Source organism: Cyclopterus lumpus, chromosome 13, assembly GCF_009769545.1.
Source record: "Cyclopterus lumpus isolate fCycLum1 chromosome 13, fCycLum1.pri, whole genome shotgun sequence".
NCBI lineage: Eukaryota > Metazoa > Chordata > Actinopteri > Perciformes > Cyclopteridae > Cyclopterus > Cyclopterus lumpus.
This window is the reverse complement of record NC_046978.1, coordinates 4,474,855-4,497,633: the sequence shown is the minus strand read 5'-3', so window position 1 is coordinate 4,497,633 and position 22,779 is coordinate 4,474,855. Positions and strand designations below refer to the sequence as shown.

The 22,779-nt window shown below is 41.3% G+C and overlaps 1 protein-coding gene across 1 annotated transcript in view; it reads right to left on the bottom strand.

The window, feature by feature from the left end:
* Window positions 1–21,760, bottom strand: part of LOC117741916 (Down syndrome cell adhesion molecule-like protein 1 homolog) — an 89,051-nt gene extending 67,291 nt beyond the window's left edge. The window contains exons 1-3 of the mRNA XM_034549180.1: window positions 21,687–21,760; window positions 11,542–11,862; window positions 4,462–4,608 (exon numbers count right to left, since the gene is read on the bottom strand). Of these exons, the coding sequence (XP_034405071.1) occupies window positions 4,462–4,608; window positions 11,542–11,862; window positions 21,687–21,729 (511 nt within the window). The 5' untranslated portion in view covers window positions 21,730–21,760. The remainder of the gene's footprint in view (window positions 1–4,461; window positions 4,609–11,541; window positions 11,863–21,686) is intronic.
* Window positions 21,761–22,779: the final 1,019 nt, after the last annotated feature.

The window sequence follows — 22,779 nt, the reverse complement described above, 5'->3', positions numbered from 1 at the left end:
ACACACAGACACCGACACACCATAGCCCATAAACACACATCAATAAATAAACACCACCTATTTCCCCTCCACAGCTACCCCCTGCCCTCTTCCTCCCACCACTCACACTAGGCACAACCTGCTACCATCGCAAAGACCAGCACACATAGATGTGCATGATGTGTGTAATAGTTAATGGTCAGAACGAGGGTAGGTGGGTGGGCATTAAGCACTTGTCAGATGCATCTTTAATGGTTGGACACAGCAGCTTTAGAGCCCCTGGCCTCCTCTTCCTCCCTGGGGTGCTGGGGACAACAAGAAACCCGAGCGCACTCACCTCTCTCTTTGTCCATCTGCCTATCCTCTCATACGTCCTGATACCTCATACCATCATCCCTCCATCCTATGCCCACTTTCCCATCTGCATAATTTAGCAAGTCATGCTTTTGTGCCACTTTGTCTTTCTTTTTCTGCCTATTCAGGCATTTCTGTCCCTGTCTGTTGTTCACTTTCAGGTTTGATGGAGTGGAAGGAAAAGACGATGCTTTGTCACTTCATCCCCTAATAAGTGTCTCTAAAAAGGAAGGGTGAAAGAGAGAGAGAGAGAGAGAAAAAAAAGAAATTATAAAAAGAGTGGATTGGAAGAGGGGTAGAGAGAGTATTGGGCCTCCGCAGAGTGGCCACAAAATGGAGACTGGGACAGAAGCTGCAGCAGCTGTGGTGAAGAGAGAAAGAGAGAGAGAGAGAGAGAGAGAGAGAGAGAGAGAGAGAGAGAGGCAGTGTGTGTGATAGAGAAGGGGGATTAAACAACCTCTATCAATGAATGCAGAAACTCAGACGTCACACCTCAACACTCTCCCTCTCTCTCCCACTATAGCAACCAATCAATGTTTCAATAAGCAGATAAATCAACCTATTTTTTACTATTTATGGTATGAGGCAGAAGTGTTTACTACTGTACAATCTCATCCACAGGAGCTTTTGAACCAGTTTTCATTCACATTATTGTTATATTCTATATAAATCTCCTTAACGTAGAAACTAAAAATAGAAATAGCATTTGTAAAGTAGCCAATTGGATGAAATTTAAAGCTGATTTATTACTGCGATATGACACACTGTTAATGTTTTCTCCAACATGTAATGAAGCTAGTAGGGTATGTGATGTATGCAATATATGTGATGTGATTCACATAAACATGTGTGCATTTGAGGAATGTAAGAACACAGTGTATACAATTTTACAGTATTGGTCCAATTTCTTCATTAAATTCATCATAAGATAAAATAAAACATAAAAAGCTGAACTCCCTTAAAGCCTTAACTCCCGAGGGACTGAACTAACTACATATAGAGCACCATTATAGATACCATTACTGATATTTAAGAGCGAAAATAAATCAGCTAATAGTCATGTTTATGTTTTGAAACTATGTAACAATGTCCCTCTTGTTAAATGCCTTTAGATATACAGTATCTTTGGCAAGACAGTAATGTAATGTATTGCTCTTCATTGTGTAACATATACAGATATCTATATAAATGCACACAAAGATATTTGCAGATATAGTAGAATGGACCAACTAATTAATTGGTCTCGCTCTAATGTGTAATGCACAGGCACACAGTTACTCCCACAAACCACAAAGACAGAGAGAAAAGAGTTCAAATCTCTGGAGATAAAAGATTAATTCTCCTGACAATGATGACATATAAACTGCCTGTTATTGAAGTGTACATAAGTATGCAGCTATGTCATCTGTCTGTGTGTGTGTGTGTGTGTGTGTGTGTGTGTGTGTGTGTGTGTGTGTGTGTGTGTGTAAGGGCACAGGCGTTGTGATGCACTAATAAAACTCAGCCAGCGATGCATCCTCACACCTTCCCCATTCCACATGCCTGTTCGCACCCGTTACCATGGTGACCAGATAAAACTCACACTGTTTTAAGCTCCAACTGGAGGAGGAGATGGATACTAACAAAGTGACACACACACACACACACACAGAGAGAGAGGAAGTTCCTTCATACACATCTATCAACAGAGCATCCTCTTTTAGTTCCCCAACTGACAAGCAAACAAATGATAATTTTCTAACCAACAGCAACACCAGCAAACCACCAATTAGAGGGGCAGACATGTAAGATAGAGATAGCAAGAGAAGGGGAGGTATGACAGAGTAGAAACCAGGATAGCCAGTCAACACACAAAGCCCTCCTTGGTGTGTGTCTATCTATCTGTCTACTCCCCCCAACATTGCTGTGTGAACGGGCCTCAACGAAAACAGATTTGGCTGTCAAATACTGACACGACACCCAGGCAGGGTCGTCTCACAGTGAGGCCAGCTGTCAGCAAACACCCTCCTGCCTCTTCATCAAAGCCCATTCAAACTCAGCTTTATTGACCAACACAGCCGTCTGTGTGACATGTGTCATCCTGTCAAGCCAATACCTTGGCATACACTGTCCCTTATAAATGGCAAAGCACTAGAGCATCTCAAGTGCTATTGAAAGAGAGAAAGCTGTACATGCCGCAAGGAGCTGATGGATGGATGGATGAGGAGGGAACACACATGTATGAGTGGCCATGATGCTGACACAGGCCACCAGTCTGTACCAGAGAGGGAAAGAGATGAGAGGAGGCTTGCAGCCAAAGATGGGTGGAAAGAAGAAGAGGAGCACTGTGTTACTCATAAGACCTATTCATCAGCTCTGAAGAGAAAAAAGAGAGGGAGAGAAGGATGGAAGGATGTTTACTGTAGGGTGATTATTTTCATTGTGGAATAACCTAACAATTATTTTTTCTGGATTAATCGATTGATCCAGATCCCTGTCATATGTCTTGCTTTGCTCGGTCAACAGTCCATAATCCAAAACATATTCAGCTTGCAATGATATAAACAGAGAAGAGCAGCAAATCCACATACTGAAGAAGCGGAAACAAGAAAGCTTTACAATGTATTGTATGCTGTATATAAATATACGTAACCGTAATACATTTACATGATTATTATTATTTTCACATTAAATCATCCTAATAAGTCAAATTATATAACAGCTTTTAATATTTAAGCATATGGATGACTTGTCCTGATCCGCTTAGTCACAGAAAGCTGCTCATGTGAAGTGTGCGTTTGCAGGCCCGTGTACATGTTCACATGCTCTTGCTTGTTTATATGAGCATGTTTTACCTTCAAACAGACCGGCCGGGTCTCACCACACTCACACTGAGGGATGTGTGACAAGAGAGGGGAATCCAACAGCAAGCTCAATCGATCCAGACTGGAAACCCCCCTCAGGCCACACACACACACACACTACAGCTGTGGTGGATCAATGAGTGCTCCCGTGTGAAGGACAGAGCCATACAAAAAGGCACACAAACACACACACACCTCTATTCACACACTATTTAGAGAGATGAAAGGGGTGCTCGATATCGGAGACGAAGATAAGGGGCAGAGGGAGCAATACGTATCATCTGAACTAAACAGTTTCATCTGACACCCTGCAATTTGCTATTGCTCCACGAAGCAAATGTTAACACTGCACTGCACAAGTTTGCACACACACACGTACACACACACACACTCACACACACACACACACACACACACACACATAGACAGCAACGTGTAGGAGGCTTAGTTTCAAACTGATACTATTATTCCTCACTTACACATGGAATAATTTGAACAGAAGATCAGACGAAGCCGAGAGAACAGCTCCAGACACAGCAGAGCCCAGGAGGTGTGGCTGCTCTCTTTTGGGTGACTGTGATGAGCAGCTAAACAGATCTATCACTCATCAAATTAGATTGCCCCCAGCCCACACACACCCCTCTGTCCTTCTCTCTCTCTCTCTCTCTCTCTCAGACACACACACACACACAAATATCCCATGTCTACTACATTACATTACATTACATGTCATTTAGCTGACGCTTTTATCCAATGCCTGATTCATCCCTGTAACACAGCTATTGAGCACAGCGGTGTCATTTAGTGAGTGAGGAGCCAGAGATGTGGCGAGCAAAGGCCATTTCATCAGACTTCTTTTTGAAAGATTGGACCTATTTTTAAACGTTCCTCCATCTTCTCTCACTGATGAAATAAGAGTTGCCGTTCGTTGACGCAATTACATTGATTAGTATCGATTAAGGGCTGTCAACAATCACAAACATGGCAAACAAGGAAGAAATCTTCTTGATAGAAAATCCCATTTTTAAAATACTTGGGATTTCTACAAATAACGGAACATATTTCTAATTTCTCTCAGAGAAAATGTTCTTGAGTTCATTGACATATTGGGATTAGATTTCCATTATTTTCCACCTGCTGATCAAACAGCGAGCACACTCAAGGCCAAATATAACTTGCATGGTCGTACGAATGGAGTTTGCAGAGAGGACTGTATCACAGTGGCTGTGTGGCCCATTGTGTCTTTGATGAACGTTTAATGACTCTTGTCTGCAGAATGTCTTACCTGGGACGATGGAGACCGTGTCTTTCTCCCAAGAGACCACACTGACGTACTCCTGGACGGCTGAGGGGATGAGGCACTTGAACACGGCAACATTACCCCGCATGGAGCGCTGGTCGGCCACGCGGACTGTGTAGGGCTCCCGGAACACTGAGGTGGGGATAAAAGACCTGAAGTTAGTCAAAGTTATTAAATTTATTATGGTATAAAACACAGTAAATCATCAAATGGTCACATTTGCAAAAGCTCGAACCAGCACACATGTTCGAATCCATTTTAGGCCTTTGGGATGCCATACCATTGGCGGAAAATAATAATCATGATAATAATCATGATTTACTTATTATATAGCATCTTTAAAAACAGAGTTTACCAAGTGCTTTGACAGACAAAGCAGCAAAAGCAAGGCAATAAAACAACAGCAATCTCAAAGCTCTAAGAAATAAAACAGAGAAAATAAAGAAAACTATTTAGTAAAATAAAATATTAATATCAATAGTAAAATAATGCAGTAAAGCTTCTGTATAAATAGGTTTTAGATTTTAGAAGTCATTTCAAAAAGATTACTGATTCTGCAAGCCTTATCTCCTCAAGTCCAAAGCCGAGGGACCCTGATGGCCAAAGCACAGTCACTTTTAGTTTTTAGCCTTGACTTTAAACAGCCAGAAGGGCTCCTAAGGATGCGAGCTGGCTCATGAGCGGTCAACATTTCTTCTATATATTTTGGGTCTAATTAATTTTATATCAATGAGTTCATTGATTAATTGACTAATTGTTTGAGCAGTGCATTCAAGCAACAATTCAGTCCTCTTTACAACGTTAACATGCTTATGTTTGGTTTGACCCAGAGTAAAAGCAGGGGCAGGTCTTGTAAACAAGCTTGTCTGGTGTCCTGTTGAACCCCATTAGGCCATCGTTTCTCTCTTTAGCCCCAGATTTGATGTCACACTATGATTGTAAAGAGGGTTGACACAGAGCTGTGTTAAAGGGGATACACAGTGAGTGGCCCTTGGCCTTTTAAAGAGCAACGCCACAGATGCTTTGCGACGGAGAGGAGTGGAGGGCTGCTCCCGGCCGATGGACCTGTCACATGCAGGCGCCAGGCATCAGAAACACTCGCCTTGCACATGGCACGCTGAGCACTAGGCTGTGAATCTGTGCCAGTGTACAGAAAGAATGGTGGTGATTAAGATGGGCTTAATGATGAACAGTAGCCTGTAGCTAACCAAATTATCTCTGCAGTTAACTCTGTCACATTTAGATTAGTGAGAAATGTGAAATGCTGAATCATGAATACATTTTCATTAAAAGAAATTAAGTGATGGGAAATTAAATGAATGGATTATTTTGGTGAGTAGGAGAGACAGGTAGTTTAAGGGCATGCAAGCTCGACTGAATAAACACTGGCCTGTACTTTCTGAACGGAGCTCGGCTTACTCTTTACCCTGATCTCACATTTTTCGCCAATAACTTTCACATGTATTAAAATGAGACTATATGACATGAGTAAGATGAAACAAAAATAAAAGAAATTAGATAGGGTCTCAGTAAAGGCTGATGTTGGGAGTGTTTCTGGCATCACAATATAACACAATCTATCACCGCTATTCAGGCTTCCCTTAGAAATGAGGACAGTAATGGCTTAACAATGTAAAACACACATGCACACACAACACAGGGAGTAGCCCCCACCCTCCTGTGTTTTTGCTCTCTCCCCCAGCTCTCCAGTGATATAATTAACGCCTAGCCCGAAGGCCAGTTTTCTTGGTCATTAATAATGCTTTATGCCAGCCGCCACTGTCACTGGAACCCACTGGAACCGAAGCCAATGTCCTTGTCCAAATGGTGGGGAGTCTTTCACCTTAAAGTCCGAGGTTTAATCTCCAAAGTCTTTCTTTGATTCTGTCCATTGCTTTTACACTGTTCTACTTTTTCATAATTGGCTGAACCTCTTGGACCCTTTCTTTCTTCTTTCCTGACTTGTGATGAGCTCAGACTGTAGTAGAGGGGGGACTATTCTTCCAACATTGTTAACATGTTACATTGCATCATACAGTGTGTGACCATGCCAAACATAGATGAAGTTTCTAACATTGGATTTAGGGGTTAGAAAATCAATTGTGTTGTTACTCTTGCTACTTGTACCAAAGCTAAATTAATGGTTGCAATAAGGAATCCTCTGGAGAGCATTTCACTTCACAATATAGCCACAGGACGCTAATGTGGGCTGAGGTCTCATTTGTAAACAAGTCAAAGCTAAAGGACAAATAATTCCAATCAAATCTTCATTTCAATTCTTCAGTCAAACAGCTCCTGCTTCTCCTCGATGCCATCCACCGACAGATCAATAGCCACGATCGACTGAGTAGCCTCGGCTATTGTGGCCAAGCCAATTCTTTCAATCATTTATTTACTCTCTGATTGACCCTGCTGCCTCTCGTCAATAGCAGGGATAATCCCCAAAGTCCACTGTGGCTGTCATACTGTTTAAAATCCACATAACAAGTTATAACTGTTTGGTGCAAGGATAACAGTCATCAAATGTCAACTCAGTTTGAGTTGCCTCAGGTTTGTATTTCCTGTACTTTGACCCCAGCTTGTCCCACACCTGCTAAGCTCTAAGATTAAAATCAGTTGAATAAACCCTGTATGGCGACATGCCCTTGTAACTATGTAACCAGCTTCAGTAAGAGGCAACTGTTGTGATAGCATTGTCAAGTAACACACGTTACTCTGCCAAGATATGAAAGACACAGAAAAAAAACACAACATATTCATGCTCTTGAGCCTTGTGACATGATGCAAATGGTAGCTCAACTGATTTGTGTGTAAATTGCACTCCCCCTCATTGCATGCGCAGCAGAATCATTAGGATGTTACTGATGCCTGACTATATGCAGCCTGGTTGCCTAGAAACGAGCTAAAACATGGGTCTGGTGCACTGGGCGCACTGGGAGGCAAGTCTTGTATCACTGTCGCTTCAATAATTAACGACGGGGAAACCAAATACTGCATTTACTTATTCATAAAGCGAGCCGCAAAAACAGAGAAGGAAAAAGGGGAAAATAAGGGCATACAGGAGAAATGAATGGATGCAGGTTTCATTATTGAATGAATAGGATAAGAAACGCAGCCCTTGTGTATCAGGTTCAGGGACCCTAATTATTATATTATTAAAATAATGTCAGCCAGAGAAAACATGAGAACTGCAGATGGAGGAAAGGGATCTAAACACATGCTGTCTTGGCCCAGGCCTACGTAGCATTGTGTGTTTTAGTCGGACGAAAGGGGAGCTGAGGTGAGATCCTTGAACAGGTGTCCTCATTTCATTTTTTCAAGGTTGTGTCAAGAGGATTTGGGTGCACAAAATGATGAAGCCCTCAGACTCGGGAGGAATGTTTTTTATAGCATTAAAGACTGCAATGACTATCTTGTATGTGCAAAAGCTGTGCTTTCATTTTTAGAGTAAGCTCACACGTTTGTCATTGGGTCCCTCAACTTGTTACCTCAAGTGAAAATGATTTGTGTGTCCTGAAAACGTAAAGAAATGTATTGGGAAGATGTGCTTAGATGCAAGAGGACAAGAGAGATCCTTAAAATACAGCGAGGCCTTATTATCGAGGCTACAAATGCTTCCAAACTGTGAGATGTTACATAAACGCACAAAGCTTTCTGCTTTAGGGGTGAGGATCCAATTCACAAAAATGGCTAAATAGGCAATTATATTTGTTTAGTTGTTTAGCCTTTGACAACAGACCGATCTTTGTGCAATACAAACCCTTCCTCCTTCTGAAGGGAAGAATAGGGGAAGAGGATGTGTGGTAAAAGACCCAGTCTCCACAGTCGAGTACACAGAAATGATTCTGTTTATAATTACAGATAATGTATTACTTTATGTAATAAAACATGATATTCATGTTGTATGTACAGTATGTATGTTTTTTGTAGATCTTACTTCGGCCTACCAAGTAACTGGGATATTAAAGAATAACTAATTAATTATGTTTTAGAAATGAAGCAACTACCATGGTAAAAAAACTAATATATATATATATATATATATATATATATATATATATATATATATATATATATATATATATATTGTTCTTTAATATCCCAACATCATTGTGGAACACCTTCTGTTTCATGGATTGGAGTTCCATTCATACATTGTCATATTCATGTAATGTGTTTATGTAACTCTGTAACGCTGTTCATTCTGTACACATGACATCTATTGCATCTGTCCATCCGGGGAGAGGGATCCTCCTCTGTTGCTCTCCTGAAGGTTTCTTCCCTTTTTTCCCTGTGAAAGGTTATTTTTGGGGAGTTTTTCCTGATTCGATGGGAGGTCCTGGGACAGGGATGTCGTATGTGTACAGATTGTAAAGCCCTCTGAGGCAAATTTGTAATTTGTGATATTGGGCTATACAAAATAAACTGAATTGAATTGAATTGAATTGTCGACTAAAGGAATTACATTTTCCCAATTCCCACTGTAAACCTGAGGCAACCAGTTTGTAGAAAAGGTAAACCAGCTATACACTAATCATCACCCACTGCAAAATAATTCAAAGAGAACTTTTCATAAGCAAATATATTATCAATTCATAAAAAAATCAAAGACCTCAACAATGATGTTGCATGTAGCCCATACAGCTTAAATCATCTGTAGGGCCGCATGGCTGCATTAGCACCTTACAGTACTTGAGTGAGTTTTAAAAGTTTGCTTGTTGATTTTTATATTGCACAGAAACGAATGGATGCCATAAACTATGACTGCAATGTCCCGGTTTTGATTCCAGCCTTAGGACCTTTGTTGTATGTCAATGCTTTATATAAAATAGAACTATCTTAAAAAAAAATATTTAAATTCTACAACATACTTTTTAAAATGATCAGTACACATCATTTGTAGTTATTGACCTAAAACCTGCAAAAACATGGGTGCAGTCTGAAAATGAACCAGTTCAAGATAAAGACCATGCTTGAAGTGCAAGACACACTTTATGGTGATTCTTTGTGGGAATATATTGTTGTCCCAAAAACATGTATTATTCAATAACTGATTAGCTGTATCTCAAACCTCATTCTCCTTTTCCTTTTTTAAACAAAACAATAAAAACATTCAGTACAGGATAACAGGCAACCGACACAAAAATGTAAATCTATCCAGACAGGTGCTAGTGCTATTATTGGCCCACAATCAGCGTGCATGGGAGAGGGTGAGAAAGAAGGGGAAGGATAGAGAGAGATGTGAAAACATGAAGAGAAGGGAGAGAGGACGAGGCGGATAGCAAGGGGGAACGGGGGTGCAGCAGATTTTTTGGGGGGGGTGTCACACTGCGAACTGTCAGCTGCCATCATTCTCCTGCGCCACCTGAGACAGGGCATGCCACACCCTAGCGCTCCCGCCTCTGTCGCCCATGGCAACTGCAGGGTTGTGTATGTGTGAGCGTGCAAGTGAGCATGTGTGTGTGTTGAGTAGGAGGCTGGAGGTAATGAGGTACACACACATGCACATAAGCCCTGGTTATGTAGCTGTGGAGTTGTGGTTGCCTCAGCATTTAATTGATTAATTGTTGTAATTATTTGGGCGGGAAGGTCATTCCATCATCCCAACACTAAGGCTGGCTAGAAGGTCACTCTCACGCTGGAGGGACTGTCCTTCTCTAGGGACCACACCGGCCATATGGGTGGTTACGTGCGTGTGTGTGTGTGTGTGTGTGAGTGAGTGTGTATCTGTCTTGGTGAGGGAGACAATCTGGCAGCATCATTTTGTTCGTATCCATGGGATAAGGAACTGCTGACTGTCTTTGCGTGCAGAATTGATCAACACAATCAAAATGTCTGCCTGGCTATTACCATGACCTGAAAATTCACTTTTTTATGATATGTTCTAATCTTTCCATGTCTGAGGCTGACTCTCCAAAATATTTTCAGCCATTTTCAGCTGGCAACTAAACACCAAGAGCCAGCTTGACAAAAATGTCTCTGAGTGTGTGTGTGTGTGTGTGTGTGTGTGTGTGTGTGTGTGTGTGTGTGTGTGTGTGTGTGTGTGTGTGTGTGTGTGTGTGTGTGTGTGTGTGTGTGTGCGTGTGTGTGGTTAGGGGAATTTCCAGTCCATGGACAGATGGAGAGACTGGGAGACAGGAGGCTTGCTGGCATGAGCTACGCACAGGCTGGTGTGCATGTAAGTGTGGGTGTGTGTCTGAGTGAGGCGTGCATGTGTATCTGCATGTGAACATCTATGCATGCATACGTCTATCCGGTGCATATCACATTAGGTCATATGCATGTGTTTATAATGTTTAAGTGTGTAATTCCAGTAACACCTTCCCACAGTGTGTTCAGCGCCTCTCTCCAGCTTTGACCTTGGCAGGAAGTGCGTACAGGTCACCAAACCAACTGTCTATGTGGCTGCGTGTCTGTCTTCTAGAGGATTTTTAATACACAGGGTCATGACGCTACACTTTGAGACACTTGACCCCCGCTGAGAGAAGTTGTTGGTTGAGGATGCCAATATGGCTGTTTGGTAGCAAGGTGCTGATGCTGTTGTGATTTCATGGTGTGCGAAAGGTAACTGCACCCAGCTAGGGAGAGACACATTTATATAAAGATGGATGGGGTAGAATCTTAGCGCTCATGAACTGACATTCCATCAATTTTACACATGATGACGATTACTCATGTTTATTTCAGATTAAGGTAGAGACTTCAATATTTTTTGGAAAATCTGTGTTACAAACTGAAGATGTGGAGTTTCAAAGAATGCAAAAAGCACTTTCACACATTCATATACATTGCACATTGTATAGGTGGCCCTGTTGATGCCACCTGGGAACCCCAGATTATCCAAGGTTCTATTTGGTTGATTTCCAAATATATGTAGAAGGTTGGGACGAGCTGAAAAGGCAATGTTCCATTACCGTTTAGTAAGAGCTATGTCGAGAGCTAAACACAAGCATAGGAGAGTGATGATGTAGTACAGTGGTATGGTAAGACAAATGAGTAATGTTCCCCAGGAACAAATCCCTTCATCCATTGGCTTAGTTTGCACGTAGTGTGTCCAACCCTCACCTGCTTTGATGTGGATGCTGGGGCTCCGAATCTTGCCTGCTTGGTTCTCAGCAGTGCAGAAGTACTCGTTGTCGTGGATAATGCTGTTATAGGCGGAGGGCGAGAACGGGTAGAGCTGGAGGGTTCCGTTGGCATGCACGTGGCGGATATGGGGCACGTCGTAAATGTCGTCTCCGGCGGCCAGGTACCAGCGCAGGACGGCGTGGGGGGCGCCGCCCGCAGGGCAGGGCAGGGACACCCCCACTGAGCTGGAGAAGGTCACCCGCTGCAGAGAGGCGTTCACAAAGTACAGCCGCGTAGAGGCAACATCCTCACTGTTGACTGTTCGGGTAAAGAAAAAGGGGGACAAGTAGTTAGTAGGTAAGTGTCAGACATACAGGCAACATTCACATAACAGATGGATATGAAAAGAGCACTTAAACTGATGACATGTGATAATACTGTAATGCCTATGTTATAATCTAAAAATAATGTAAGAACATTAAAACTGTACCTGCCATCAGTAATTATTTACTAAAAGAAGTGCTTGGGAAAAGTATTGCTGAACAATGTTGAGTGTTTCTGCCTCTATTCTGGACTAAAATGGTGAGGAAATAAGTTGTAAGAAAAGTTATAAGTTATTGGATCAGGATCTCAGTGTTTCTTTCTTCTTGACAAAACGTTTTAACATATTTTTGTATTCTGTTTATGGTCCTTTCAGAAAACACAAGTTCCATCATTTCAAGGAATATGCACTGTACATCATGAAATAAAAGTAAGTATTCATTGCAATAAGACCTGGTTATTAAAACCGCTCTCTGTAAAGGCAAACCCAGAGTTCTGATCGGACTCTCCGCGGCATTTTGAAGTATCCAATCACCGCACAACATGTTCACTATCGTTCAGGAGTTCCCTGGAGTGAGAATATTTTAAAGTGAGCAAATATTAAAGAAGATAAAACCTGATCTGACACCCACATAAAGTAGACATGCTGGATCTAGAGGCATTCAGGTCACCTCAGCCCAAACAACTACCTCCCTGTGTGCCAAACTGCAGCCATCCATCTATGCATTACCCTAATATCTCTAATTTAATATATGTATCCACAGAGCCCTTTAGAAATCTGCCTCTCAATAGAAGGGAAAAACGGGTCACATAACATGACCACCACCACTCTCATCCTTTATGTTAATATCCTTCCTCATTCAGTATTAGCGTGATAGCAAACTGCTGCAATTCTTAGGCCTTCTCAAGTCAGTCATATCCACTGTATGTAGTTCTCTGTCTGTAGCTGTATAAGTCGGAGGGCCTGGATAACACAGATGTTTGCTGTAAAACAATGGTATTGTGGCACAGATGGAGAGCTACAGCCAGATAAGTTGTCCTAAGGGAGATAGACCACCATATATTCTCTCTCTCAAACGCCCTCTTCCAGTTTAGTGAGGTAGCGAGGGATATTTTAAGATGTGTGTGTTTCGGTGTGTGTGTGTGTGTTTGCTGTGGCCGGGGGGGCTGGGGGTGTAAAGGAGTGTAAAGAAGTGCTGAGCTCAGCTTGGCTAGAGGCCAGGGGAAGATGCTGTGCCCAGAGCCAGAGAAGTTTCTTCTCAGACAATGATACCTAATTAATCCCTTTTCCTGGATTGTGTCGACAATGCCTGCATTATCTCTTTAATTCTCTCTGTGCTGGGAGAACATAGGGTGTTGGCTAAGATATATCAATGGAAATATAAAGAAACTATCAGATGTCATTTAAGATCTGATTTCTACAGATCCTCTACATCAATGGATTGAATTAGTAACTAACTATAAAATGAGAAAGAAGGCCCACTGGCGATCTTTTTAAACTCTTAATACATGGCAAGAACATAGGTGAATGGTTGATACAAAAGACTATTTTCATATCTGTTCTGTTCCGTATGAATAGTAATGCAATGACATGACATTAATAACATGACAATAAAGGCGACGATTCACATGAGAAAAGGTTAAAAGGTCAAATGCACAGATTAGGGATTAAATTAAATCTGACATTCGGGTATTTCCACTCTCTCCTCCATTATCTGTTGTCTGACACTTATGCATCTGTCTGCATCCCTCGGACTTATCTTTCTCAGTTACTTGTCTGTCTGACTTTGTGTTTCCCATCAGTCTCTCACCCTTACCCTCCAAAACGCTTTCTCTTGTCTTTTCCTTCCACACTACAGACAGGCAATGTTATGTGATTGGAATTTGTATGCCAGACGTATAGCGTTAAACCCACATAATCTCCTTTCACATTTAACACACACACAGTATATCCACTGTGTAATCGCACTTCCCTGATTTTCTTGTATATGTGGGTGTACAACGGAAGGAGAGTTCAGGGAGTGAGGGAGGAGTGCAACATTGTAGACAGGACATGGGTGGCTGGTCTGGGGGAAAGGTGCTCAAGTGCAAAGGTGTTTCGATGCAGCCAAGTGAGTAAGCATGTGTGTACGTGTGTGAGTCTGTGTGTGGTAAGGTCAAAGGGATAGAGAGGATAATGTTAAATGACTGCCTCAGTTCTTGATGTCAAACTCAGCCACCAGCGGAGGCTGAGGTGTTCAGGAAAAAGATGTGATCGCTGCTCGAGGCACAGCAGAGATGCTGAGGAGATAGAGAGCTAAAATTGGAGCAGATCCTTTGTGTTCAAAAATCTGAATTCAGGTCAAGTTCAAGCTACCCTATCCTTCGAATCCATGTCAATCACTCTCAAAGGCTGCTAGGCGGACTGATCTGCACTTTCAGCACCACGGAGAGCACCGCAATGTACTGCTGGGTGAGGAACACATGGAAGTGTTTCCATAGCAAGCAAATAAGGAGGAAGCTATTATCAGATGATACCAGTGACAGTGATCTGCTTCTCTCTGATGACAGATGCTATTTTTAGTAGCAGAGTATTTTCATGACAAAAACAATTTACTAGCTGCAAAAAGCCATTTTGAAAGAAACAATGTCACTGTAAAAGAATGTGTGTTCAGAATACACAAATTATTTTGCATCACAAAATAAAGTTATCCTCCAGAAGAATGGTTCTCAACTGTTTGTGTTGAATGCATCCTCAAAAGCATGATGAAATGGGCTCAAGTATCCCTTCATTATACATAATAGATGGGATGGTTTTCATGGAATTGATTGATCAAATTTCACCTCAGAGAAAGAGGTGGTCGTGGTGGATCAGTGGTTTTGGGCTATAGACATCTTGTATTTTTGGAATTGTAAGCGTTCACACGAGAGGGTGGAGCTCTCCAACCAAATGCTGAGCAAGGCATGTGGCATCCAAAATGTTACTTAAGTTATATGACCTGAAAACACATTGTGAAACGGTTAAAGTTCAAAGACAAAAACATGGATAACTCCAAGACCAGACAACACCGTGGCAGTGACATGTCAATCACAAGATAACCACTCCCTAAAGCATATCCTTTTTATCGTCTAATTTACTCTAAATGGGACAATAATTTACGAAATGAACATCATGGTGCATTGAAGAAGACTTTAAACTAGCGATTGACACCCATAATGTATCTTTACAATGTTTACTGAGGTAATAAATCAAGTGAGAAGTAGGGTCATTTTCCCATGAACTTCAACACAATTGGACTTATTTTTGTAATCGGATCTGATAGCCATTAGAAAGATTGCAATTTTAAGCAACTTCCGCATTGGCTTTACTTTTTAGAACTGTAGGTTGCTTGGGGTCAACCATCTATTTTGATTTTAATGCTGACTTGAGGCATGTAGTCAGCTTGTTATAGGTTTTCCATATACATGTTGAAGATTAGCATCTGATCAGATATGGATACATATTATATTAGTTTCTTTTATCAAAACATAATCTATATATTCTTTTGTTTGTGTTTCTCTGAACTACTTCACAATTGTTACAGGTACTCCCTGGTAAAAGCAGGAGTACCCGCTAGGGTAAAAGTATTTCTGATCAGGAATCAATGCTTTTGGTTCCAAAACATTTAGCTTTTTCCCCCTTTAAAATTAAACAATGTCTACTTACTACCCCTCATGAAACGCTTGAATATTTTTTAAGAATGGAAGATGGAAAACTTTCCAGTCATTCAAAGATTATTAGAGGAAAGTCTGAATAAATAAACATAATTTGCATTTTTCCTAGCCTGTTAATCCTCTCCGTACATATTTGTTATTCGATCCCTTGTAGGGGTTATAATCCACTGCATATTCCCAATACGTTTTTAAACTGGATAATCTGTTGTAAAATAAACAAACCTTAAACCATATTGTGATATTATCAATCACCTCAAACTAATTTAAAACAGCTGGATGCAACAACTCAAAGTCAGATGGAAAACCTCTAAAAAAGCAGCAGCTTATGATGCAATGGCTAATCGCTTTGTCCTATGAATTTAGGTCACTGAGTTAACATACACACACTAATTCACACAAAAACACATGTGTACAAACATACAGTCCAACTCCAGTCTATACCGACCACAAGTCTTAACGCAGTAGCGGTTTAGAGTTTCAGAAACATTGAAATGTAATGAGGATGAAATGAAAGTGTGAAAGAAACGTTAAAAAAAGGGAAGCATCTGCCTGAAAACGTTGGTCATGTGTGATATAATGTAGACATGGAGAACTGTAATTTGTTGTTGGACACTAGTGGAATTCTTATGTTTGTCTTCCATGGAGACCTGACCTACTTAGGATATCTGACGGTTAAGGTGTGCAAATAGGACAACAATCATGAGCATTATTTTCAAAATATAGTAGGCATCATAATGAGGCATAGTTAGGCCGTCAAACTAATTATCCAACGCAGAATCTTTCATGAAATTGGAATAAAATGTATAGATGACCACAGGGAAACTGAATACAATGTCATCATAATCAACTGTAAACATCTCATGTAATAAAATATGGAGCACAATAACCTATGTGTTCCTCTTTATTTGAGCAACATTAACCTTAGATGGTTATCAGAGTCCTTTCATAACCCCAGGATCACTTTCCCCAGCTGAGAAAGAAGGAGCAAAGAAGCAGCACTCATCCGATCATGAACTGTATTTTGATTTCCTTCTTCAAGCCTGAATGCGTTGATTACAATAAAAAAGGTCAAAGTAATTTAGGGTGAAACAAACCAATCTTTTTAAATATGTTTTCCTTTTTTATGTTTTTTTAACTCAAATATTTCTTTGCTGTACACTCAAATACATTCACACCTTTTTCCTGTTTTTGCAGTGGATATAAAAATGGAGTATGAATATGTATGCTGGAGAAGCAAGGATATTGCCTATGGTGAACCGCTATGCATAATGCAGCTTTTTCTGTCTCATCTACATTCATTCAGACTCACACACACTGAGATTCATACCATCACATGCATAGAAAAACAGGGCTATAAATCCAACTCCTCCCGCCCGCTCACACTCTTTCTCTCCTTCAACACACACAAAGTCACATAAATACATTTCAGATTGCATATATATACATTCATAATAGCCAATAGATGTTCTATGTGGTGAACGTAGCATTACAGATAACAGCACACAAAACACATTCAGGCCAAATAACATATGAAGCATTGAAGTCAGTGGCAATACAGTCTGTGCAATGATGCCACAGAAATATGGCAGAACATAAAAGGCTAAATATATGGTCATATTTTATAGAAGGTGCTGCTTATTTACTATACAATGACTCCAGATTGAGATATGCATCACGGTTGCATGACAATGTGTCTCTCTCCGTTTGTGTGCAGTCAGAAAGGAAATCATTTATACCATGGTGTCATTTCACTGGGAGTAAAGAAAGAAAAAACTGCATGGCATGATGTAGGGGTGTGAATACAATATGCACACACACACACACACACATACAAGGGAGGGGTGAGGCTGGTAAATAACCCCTATACACCGTTTATGCAGTGTCAATAAAATAGGCGGCCATTTCAGCATTTGGAAATTCTCATCTCCCACTTCAAAAGGATGATTTCCGTTGTTGAAGTGAGTGTCAGATTTATTGAGATGTGTTTTTCCTATTCCTCCTCAGAGACAGAGCCTACATTGTTTGATAGTAAGCAGAACAGGAGAGAGTGAAAGACAGTGTCGATTATGAGATGTTGAAGTGAGATTGTTGGAATCGTTTGTCATTCAAGACATGCCCATCAATCTTCCCCCGTGCGTAATGGAGAGGGCACCGGGCTACCGGACACGACTGTTGTCTGCAAAACCTGTTGAGTGGGCGGTCCAAATCCAATTCTCTAAGTGTCAGCTTAGTGCATTATGATGTTGTTGCTATGGGCTTTAAGATATACAGCTGTGTGATGATAAACAGTCAAACATTTGGGAACGTTGGGAACGTTTTTTGAGTGGTTGTGCGTGACAACGGAATAGGCTAAAAGCAAGATTATCCCTCTTACCAAGTCAGTTTGTGCACTGTTGTTCGCTTATAAAATCTTTGAAAAGAAAAATAATCTCCATATCAGTTTGGTAGGAGAATTTGCATAATGCGGTATAATGCGCCTTCGAGACAATACATCAAGTAAAATGATCATCTCACATCAATTGGCAGACGTGTTTGTGTATTCCGAGACAAACAAAAATGTCCAGACTGAATATGAGACAGAGTGACGTGTTCGGATAGTTTGTGTTTTTGCGGCACGGGTCAACTGCCAAACGCAGAGTGCCAACACTTGACATGCCGCAGCACGGTGAGGTGAGTTAACCTGAGAGTGACATGTCGCTATTATACCGTGGAGCTGTCTCTCTCAAAGAAAATGACACATGAGGGTAGCGGAACACAGATCAGGAGAATAAATACTTATACCGGGGTGAATACCGAATGTGGCTATGGCAGTGGCCATGCATTATTGGACACATGCACCACAGAAATGTTGGAGGGGAATTCCATCCAAATGATTGATCTCAGTGCAGTATGATTGTGTAAATGTATCAGTAACTAACTCACCTTTAACATGCTGGGTTTTGGCACGCTTTGGAGTGAAATTACACTAAGTAACTTTACTGAATATGTGGAACGAGACATACAACAAACATTCCTACTATAGTATCCTCCTTGTTCGGCACATTCACCTGTTTTACTTGGCTTCCATCAAACAAACCAAAACATTGAATCTTGAACTATATGTCACACAGCTACAACCCAGTACCAAAATAGAAAGAATACAAAGGGGAAGAAAAAAAGCTGTTGTGGTTACACTACTTCAATCAGCCACTAAAGCCTCACTTCACAATCGCAACATCTCTGAGTGCATCATGAGGGTGTAGCCTGGTAGCTACCGTCTGACTCATACCGTAATTACTGGGCTCCCCCTCCAAGCACTTCTATAGTCGCTATCTGTTTTGATTCCAAATGTACACACAGCCCGGGGTCGGCAACGCCGCAAAACAACGGCTCAGGCTGGGCTTAAGAGTATACACAAGAGCCCCTTGTAAAGGAATGAGAAAATACAGGTGATCCTAAAGCAGATGAGATGTCCAACCCCTTCATACTTCACATATATTTAAATCCCTGTGAAAGTCCATGTAATTTACTTTAATAAAGAAAATAACTGACATTAAATGGCATAAGTGACAACATTTCATCTGATCAGATTGATTCTGGACAAAAATAATAAGAGAAATAAGATGTTTGCTTCATTAAATGCACAAATTAAAATTAAGTGCATGTACAACATAGGAGCCAAAGTGTTTTACACATGTGCAGGAACTCTATATTTAGTGTGTTGCAGGAGGCCTGTCGGCCGAAACTGGATAAAACCGGAATCACATTAATTGATGAAATAATTATAGAAAGAGCTCTCACTCCATCTTGATCAATCCAAGGCATTTTTTCCTGGACCTTTATACAATTACTGATTGAGTCCACTCAAATTCCACACCAAAGCGACTGTCGTTTTTTTCTGACTGATTTAGAAATATAATCATTAGAATAATTATGTAAGCCTTTTCCAGTTTCTCAGGCCATGTTCTGGCCTATCGGGCCTGAAAGTAGATTCACACATAGGCCTCAGCGGAGTTTGTCTCAATTGTATTTCAATAAAATGACAAGCAGCCTCCCAAATCATGACAAAGAAGAATGAGTGTATATCCTCCCCCTCTCCTCTCCCTCTATCTATCCATCCTTCTCCCCCTCCTCTCCGCACTCATGGGTGCAGGTGTGCTAATATGCAGCCAACCCACAGCAACAAACTGTCAGTAATAACCTAATGAATGTCAAATTAATGACAGAAAAAGGACAAAGGAAAATACTAAATTGTCTAAAAATTATGTAATAGTGTGATCTGAAATATATATTTCTTACTGATGTCGCCGATGAAAATAAGCAGACTTGTGTGCCACTCGCAGAGGCGCGCCGAGCCGGGAAAATACGCAGTACTAATGCATATGCATGTATGATAATTGGCCTTGCTTCCCCCCTCAAAATAAAGTTTATTACAAATTACACACCATGTGAAATTCGCAGCAGCCATGAGATAATAAACCACTGTAGATTTGTGCCAAATTAGCGAAACGTGGCGTTGAAAAAAACCGGAAAATGGAAGTTTGTTGTCCACTGCGTTATCTACATCTCTCCCATCTCAAGCACTCTTTCCGCTCCAGTGGTTGTTTGCAGCCCCCAACCCTCCCCCCTCAACACACACACACACGTATACACACACACAAACACACACACACACACAATACATCTCGTTCAGTCACGGGACAGGGCGATGTACAGTGTATAATCGAAATAGACCCTGTAATCCAATTACATACAACAAAAACAGCACAAAAGCCCTTACCGCAGCTGCAGCCTGACAGAGGGCACTGCCAAGGCCAATGTTGGAAACCAGGACTGCATGAAGTGCCCACAATTACAACCAAATGCTCACGATTTTTAAAATATGTGCACTAATAAGGTTTATAATAAGGAATCTTCAACTACAGACCCGTGCGTTAAGGAAACGGATGAATATTAAGTGAAAACATATTTTATTTTTGTCACGGTGTGGTTGTTGATGAAGTGAAATAAATTCATTGACATCAAACTAACGGATCATTGTAAAAGGTAAAGTGAATCATTCTCTTCCATCTGCAGTATTAAGAGCGAAGCCAATCAGTAGAATCTGGTGCCACAGAAAATGGTGGATGAATAATTAGACCAGGCATGATAACAACGGAGTCTGCATTCACCGACACTTATTAAAGAAAACAAACTGCAATATATGGCCTTGTGTTTTAAATATCCAACTGGGGCACAGTATCTACAAATTAAAGGCCAGCGCTCGATACCCCCAGCATTAGTTCACTTCGCTCATAAAATATATTGACCCTTGTTGCCACGCAGCCGTACAGCACGCACGCAGGGGCAAAATGGTGTAATGCACTATTTGAGTGTTTCTTACAAAAAATAGCTAACAAAAATAATCTGCCCCCCCCCCCCCCCCCTCTCTCTCTCTGTCTCTCTTCCTCCCAGCAAGCACACGCACGCACGCACACGCACGCACACGCACGCACGCACACACACACACACACACACACACACACACACACACACACACACACACACCTTATTTGGGGCAGGGCAGAGAAAGTCAGAAAATACATTAAACTTCTTTGCCCCCTTGGACTTTAAGTAAACAGCCAACAGCTGTGGACAGCATCAGCGCTCGAGGTCGCCCGCCTACCCGTGCGCGTGCCTGAAGATCCTTATCAGCCTCTCCTCTAATTCAACAGCCTCCATATTCACGACACCTCCACATTTTCATCATGCAAAATACAAATGCAGTTGTCTTTTTTTATCAAAACGAACGCAATGTGCACTTTTGAGATCTGTGCATATTAATTTTACGCTCACGCTTTTTTGTCGTTTTTAATCATATCATCAGCTGATCATTATGAAACATTGAGGACACAAGAGAAATCCATGCACTAGGTCACGAGGAAAGCGAAAGCTGACCAGGAAAAACGCTTTTTTAAACAATAGAAAAAGTTACCACACCTCCTGCTAGGGTGATTTAGGGTTTACTTTGACATATCTGGCAGTCCTTTATGAATATAATTCAATCCAACATCAGTTATTAAACTGATAACATCATAAATACGAACAGACAACTATAGAGAGAAAGCATGCAGATAAGCAACACTTGAAGAAACAGATTTCCAACATACCTTCTTGCAAAGAATACAGCAGAAGTAAAGTTACAAGCCACATGCCATTAAAAGCAGTTATATTTCACATGAATGTTGTGCAGTCCCCCAAGAAGAGTGCACGGCGCAGCGGTCGGCCAGGCGAGGCTCCGTGCTGGACTGGTTCTGCTGATACACCCCGGCGGTCTCTCCAGCCCTGGTCCCGCACTCTCCAGCGCCGAGAAACGAGCCGCGGAGAAAGTACCGCCTCTGCTCCCTGTTCTCTCCTCCCCTTGCCGGGACAGGCGGCTGTCGCCCCACCCCCGGTATCCTAATAAAGCGCCGTGATGGAGAGGTGAGCTATACGCACCAATGGGAAGACCAAACGAGACCTATTACGCGCACTATATATATGCGTTTATCCAACAGTTTGATGGAGTTACAAAGACAAAGTTGACTAAACATGTATCGCCATACAAGTCATTTAAATGTAGTTTCCAAAGGAAGTTAAAAAAAAAAAAAAAAAAGAGAAAAGACAGCCGGTTGAGGAAAATGCCTGCGCGTATTTCTCATGCAAATCCACTCAAAAATGTCCATAAATCCGTTGCCGTTGCAGTGTACGGAGTTGCGCATGGGAAATGAATTTAAAAGCAACATAATATGTCATTGTGAAGTGATAAAAGAGCCTGGGCACTAAGGAGTGTGAAGGTGAATCAGAAAAGCTGAGCCTCGGGTTCAGGTGAAAGTGGGACTGTGCTCTGCGCTGCGCACCTGCGTGTTCCGACACTTCTGTCGCTCAAATCACTTCATAACAGACTGAATAGTGTTGATATTAAAACATGGGGCCTTATCTACAATCAGCCTCATATAAAAAGTGTCTTTATGGTGATCGATATGGTAATAATAAATTCATTAAATTCGACTAATCAGTCATCTTTGTTGATTTGAGTAATGTGTGTATACCAACACGTCCTATATATTTCCCCCTTTTTGAAGCATTTATTACAACCACAACATATGACCAAATGAATAGTAATACATTCTTTAAGAATGCTGTGAGTTGTACGGACTGCAAACAACTTTAAACAAGAGGAGTGAATAAGAACAACATCTGCAGTTGCATGAGCCTGTTTTA